The following is a 5,674-nucleotide window of genomic DNA, read 5'->3' as shown; positions in this document are numbered from 1 at the left end:
AGAACTTTTCCCCTGACATTGTGGAAATGTACTTTATTTCCTGGGTAATCAGACCCATCTCTGAAGAAACTGCTGACTTCAGTGCTTTCCCTGCTAGTTTGGAGCCTCTAACGAGATTACATGTGTGAAGAACTTCATCACTGAAGCCACAGGCATGAAAGCCTTCTTCATATTATTGTTCGCAGTTTGACTTTGTCTACAGATTCTAGGGGGTTTCCAACCTGGATATTAGTAAGCATTTCTATAAAATGACCCCTGTGTGTTTGTACCTTCATCGCGTATAACCCAGTGTCCTGGTTTTCCAGATCAGAGAACTCGCCAGAGAGAACCAAACGAGTGGAAGAAGCTGCTTTCTGCTTTCACAAGGTGATGAGTCATTTCTCCCCATCTTCCCTGGTCCCTTTCTCCCACATTCTGTGCATTCCCCAGGGATTCAGTGCAGCTTGCCGTTCTCACAGGGAGGGGGAGCCAGAGCCTGTTGTGAGGTGGTGGATGTGGGCACTGTGAAGGAGAAGGAGGCTTCAGGTGACCCGCACACCAGTAGAACTGCAGACCTCCTTTCCCTGTGCTGTCCAGGTTACAGCTTTGCACTCTGTGTCTCTTACAGCCCCCAGGGCCAGCGTCATGATGTTGCCTCCTTGCAGCAACTGTTAAATCCAGACATCCTCTGTGAGATGGTTAACATGTCAATGGCTGAGGTCAGTCAACTACTATCTCTGGCATCCTTGCAAAATGTTGCACCCACTCAGACTCCTTTGGAATCCACAGCTTATGTGAGCGAATCGTCACCTTCCAAGACCCCCAGTCTCTCCTCAGTCCCTGCAGAGGAGCTGTTGCCAGCCTCTCTGCCTAAGCTTTCTCCACCTGCCCCATTCCCCCTCTCATCTAACACGGTCACCCCCTCAGCTGACCTACTCTCACCCTCCCCATCGGGTGACTCTCTGCCACCAGCGCCTCTGCCTCCCTTGGATTCCAAGTCCCCAGGGGGCCCATTTCCACCCTCACCACCTTCCCTTCCCCCTCCCACACCACATCACACTCAGGAAGCAGGAACTCTTCTCCCACAAGACGCCACTCTGTCTGTGGTGAGCAGTCCTGCTGGCTTGTCCACTTCTGTCCCACCAAGAGGCATGGACCATTCCAGCACGGAGCCTCCTGCCAAGAACGTGCTCTCTTCCAGTTTGGCAAAAGATGGTGTGAAACAGTCCTTTCTCGCCCTCCATTCGGAGAACTTATTTGGGGGAGACACTGCAGCCTACCTTGTAGAGACTTGTAACATCTGGTTTCTGCCCCCTGCTGTTCTGACATGCCTGGAGAGACAAATCAAAAAGAGGGGTGATTTCCTCATGTGGAAAGAAAAGGGAAAGAAAGCAGAATCTTTTCCAAAACAACATAAGCCAAACTACCAACTATTTTCTTCAGGGAAAAGGTCAGGGTCAAGTGCTGATCAGCGTGACTCGGCCCTTTCCCTTCCTTTATGGAGCAGAAAAGGTAAATCAGAGGAACCTCAGGTGCATCCGCAGTCCCCGTATCCTGAGAGCACTGAGGACCATTTACAGCAAAAATACACCCAGCTTTTCTGGGGTCTGCCAACTCTATACCCCAAGTCCCTGAAAACTACTGTACCTTCTTCAGGTGACTGCTCCTCAGCCTTTGTCTGCTTCAATACTGCACCCAACACCTCCACACGCCCCAAATCCCCAGTCCTTCCCCATGCCCCACCTGTGCTCTTGCCTGCGAGCCAACCTCAACCCTTGCCCCAAACCCGTTGCCAGTATCAGTCCCAACATCTCTCCCTTGTCCGTGTCCGGACTAAGCTTCGGCTTCAGTCCCCACTTCCAATCCTGCTGTCACCTCCTAAAAAGCAATTTAGGAACTGTGGAGTGTGTTTTCTTGGACCTCAGAATGAGGCGCTATCTCTGGCGCCATCTGAAATCCGTAAACTGGAATACAATGTGTTACAAAAAACACAGGAAAGTTTATGGGGCTTACCCTCTGTGGTCCACAAATCCCAGGAGGAATTTTGCCCTCCAGCTCCCAACATTTCGTTGTTCAGCCAGCCCTCCAAGGCTCATGCTCCAATCTCCATCCTTCTTGGAGATTTTCCCCTCGCAAACGATGTTCAGAAGAAACTAGACCACCACCTTCGAAAGAGGCGCATCCAACACTTGTGGGGTCTGCCCCGCAGAGTCTATGCATCCCTATCGCTGATGCGTCCTCAAGGAGATATTCCTGAGACCTCTCAGTCAAAGAGCAGTCATGGCCTCTCAAGAATGTCTTTGGTTAAGAGTCAAAACACCAAAGATATGAATAAGTGGGGCTCGAGTCAACCCAGGAGTCTCCATGACAGGAGCTCAGGAATGGTTCCTCTAGAGATGCGAGTGAGGAAAGGACAGAGAAAGAGTACCAAGATTGACCAAAACTGTCATGTGTCCAGTGACCGAGAGGAGACTCCAGATAATGTTCTGGGGTGTTCCTCAAGGAAAGACCGAGAACGTTACTTGCAGTGTCCATCAGGGAGAACTTCAGGGATCTCAATGGTGAGCCCACTTCAGAAACATCTTGAAAATGCCCTGAAAGTCCACCTGAGCAAGAAGTTTGAGGAAATCAGTGAGGGTCAGATTCCTGACACTGTACATAGATCATGGCATTCTATCAAGTTCTCAATGCCTGTTACTGAGAAATCCACCAGAAATATGAGACAAAAACCTCTGGCACCATCCAGAAAGGACAGCTTCGTCAATACCACCCAAGATCTTTCCTTTCTTGGTCCTGGCAAACAGAAGATGTTGCAAGACCATATTACACTCTTTCATAAGAGGTTGGCATATGGGCTTCCCATCAGGGTCCAGGAATCCATAGAGATCTTTAGTGACAAAGATTCATCTCACTTCTTTTCCCACTCCAACTTTCCCTCTCCTGCCACCCATATTTCTGGGATAGAGTCTAAACAGAGCATTTCCAAGACCCCTGGAGGAGAATATGATCCTTTGCATGGAGAACAAGTGAAAACCCAAAATCCAGTTCCCATTCTAGTTGATTCTTTCCCTGACACCTCAACCATGGTCAAGAAGGAACAGGGGATCGTGATCCAACCACTCTTGGACATCAAACATGAGCATGTAGAGGATCTTCCCAGAGTAAAGGCTAGCAAACCATCTCTTCTGTGTCAGACACACAGCACCATAGGCAAAACCAAACCACTTGTAGCAGCCAATAGATGCAGCCCAAAGCTGCCCACGAGGCAAGCCGGGGCTGGATCTCAGCAAACACAGAAGGGACTGGGTTCCAGCTATAGTGTAGAAATGCCTCAGGGCAAAAGGATGACATGGGGAAGTTCTTCCCTGTCTAAGATGTCTGAGAAATCCAGGGAGACACTGAAGGCACAGGAGCTCTGTGCTTGTCAATCACAACCCACTAGTGTCTTGACAACTAGAATGTCAGAGAGTTCCCCAGTGTCTGATGTGCAAGTAGAAATGGCCCTGACTCCTGAAAATCCCCCAAGAGGAACATCAACAGGGCGAGATCCTGAACTATCAGACCTTAACAATCCATTGTCTGGTGAGTTAATGGTTGAAACAAAGAAGCAGGAGCATAGCCAGAATGAAGGCCATCGCAGTGGCATGGCCCTTGTTTCCGATGACTTGACTTCCAAGACCTTCCTTACACATGACCAGGGCACTGCCAATGGCAACATGTCAGTTTCCCAGGTCCTGCATGTCCACCTGGACAGTACACAGACCAGCATGGAGCATGGGCAGGGGCCCTGGCTCCCTGAGCTTGACTTGCACAAGGGCCAAGATAAGAAGTGCCCAGCAGCTGCTAAGAGCATGACCCCCATGGGACCCAAAACAGATGAGCTTGGTGGAGGTGATGCCGGGTTGGGCACATGCCCACCGAGGAGGAGGATGCTCCACCCTCAAGATAGGACATTCAAGGGGGCACTTGGGAGCAGGTCCCGCTCAGCCCAGTCACTGAAGGAAGAGCCTGCTCCTGAAAACCTCAAAAACCAGATGAAGTCCTTTTTTCAAAGGTTTTATCCTAGTATAAACGACAAAGGGCAAGATGGTTCCCTGGAAAAGGGTAGCTCCCCATCATCACCTGTGCTGTCCAGAGACCTAGTCCGAAGGAGAGCTGCCTTTACTGGGAATACTGAAGACCCCAAAATCATGAGAGACAATGAGAAGGTCCAAGCAGAGAAACATGAGCACAGGCATGTAGCTCATGTCACCTCTCTCCAAGAGCCACATTTGGTCCCCATGAAGTCTGGAAAACTCAGACCAAGGCAGGATTTGAGGTCCAGGCAGAATCTCTCCAAGTACATCCCTTCCATTACAAGGCTTCTTGGTCTAAAATAAATAAGGGCCAAGTCCTCAAGCCAAGAATGAGGACTCGCTGACCAGAGCTATCTTTTAACGAATAAACAGATTAGAGACTTGAACCGTGAGCCTCCAAACATTGAGGCATTTACAGATCAAAAGCAATTCCCACCCATGTCCCACTAGTGTCCCAAGACCCATCCAATTCTCACCTGTAGGCATCATGTGGGCCAGGTGCCTCTGCCCCTGCCCGTGCTGAAGCCTTGATTATCCCCTAGTTTGTATAGAGAAAATTTTTATCCAGCACTTGCAAGGAAGAATATTTCCTTCCCCCTAATAATTATCCCTGATGGAAATTACTGAATATCCCCAATAAACTTTCTTATAAAAGTTTTGTTTTCTTTGTACTGTGTTGGGTGCATGGGTTCTGAGAAACCCATTGGTTGTGTTTAGGGAAAGAGAAAAATCAGTTCAGCTCCTGCCTGCATTGGTTTCTGCAAGGTGATGAGTTCTCTAGCGCTCTTGTTAAAGAAAGGGTGGCTCCAGCCCCTGAATCCCCTCCCCTCCTTTGTGAAGTTGAAGGAAGTGACTGTTTCCAATCTCTTAGCGTAGCCTTAATGACATTATATGGTAGTCCAAACCTTCTCCCCTCACTGACTGGAAGTAAAGGAAATAAGGCTTGCATACCTGAAGTGATGATCATGGACAGGTACATTTTTAATAATACAATATCTTAGTCATTTTTCAATAAAAGTCATCACTGACCAGACTCTCACTGGTGGGTCAACCTTTCCTGGGGGCATTTGCTGGCATTGTTGCAATGAATTAAAGCAAGCTAATGGAAAGTCTGGGAAGAGAGGAGGTGTTGCTTAAGAACCTGTCATGTGGGAATATTAATGTATTTTAGAAGCATGCTGTGACCTCACCATTGAGGTTCCCTTGCTGGAAAATCACCTAAGGCATATGGTTCCCCTCCCTATTTCTTGAGGCTGCCTGGACTAATGATGGTTTTGTAGAGCAAAAGGATCTCTGCTGCCCCTGCCTGCAACTGTCAATCAGGGTAAAATAAACCTGAGAATAAGGAAAAGATATGTTAGAGTGAGTGGGAAAAGGAAAGTAAGAAAAACATGCACAGAGGGTAAAGAGTGACATTGTTGGTAGAAGAGAGGTTTATGCTTCATCATCCCCACATCCTGACCCTGGCATCTTCCTCCATTTCTCAGTGTGATTCTGTCAGTACTGATGCTCCTCAGGGCACTGCAAAGCTTACAGTCATGCTGGCAGAAGTAAACATGGGGCTGTTCTTTAGCAGTAGATACCTGCTTTGTTGAATACAGGCATGTCATCCTTCCCTT

The 5,674-nt window shown here is 48.4% G+C and overlaps 1 protein-coding gene across 1 annotated transcript; it reads left to right on the top strand.

Annotated features, from left to right (window-relative positions):
* Positions 1 to 683: 683 nt before the first annotated feature.
* Positions 684 to 4,358, top strand: LOC306644932 (spermatogenesis-associated protein 31D1-like; the record flags this gene model as incomplete). Its single annotated transcript, XM_079112174.1, has 1 exon — positions 684 to 4,358. One exon carries the CDS (start codon positions 684 to 686, stop codon positions 4,356 to 4,358), a length of 3,675 nt encoding a protein of 1,224 aa, XP_078968300.1.
* Positions 4,359 to 5,674: the final 1,316 nt, after the last annotated feature.

Source organism: Sciurus vulgaris (genome assembly GCF_902686455.1).
Source record: "Sciurus vulgaris genome assembly, chromosome: 15".
In the NCBI taxonomy this organism is placed as follows: domain Eukaryota; kingdom Metazoa; phylum Chordata; class Mammalia; order Rodentia; family Sciuridae; genus Sciurus; species Sciurus vulgaris.
Note: the sequence above shows the minus strand (reverse complement) of the source record. Positions and strands in the feature narration are given on the sequence as shown.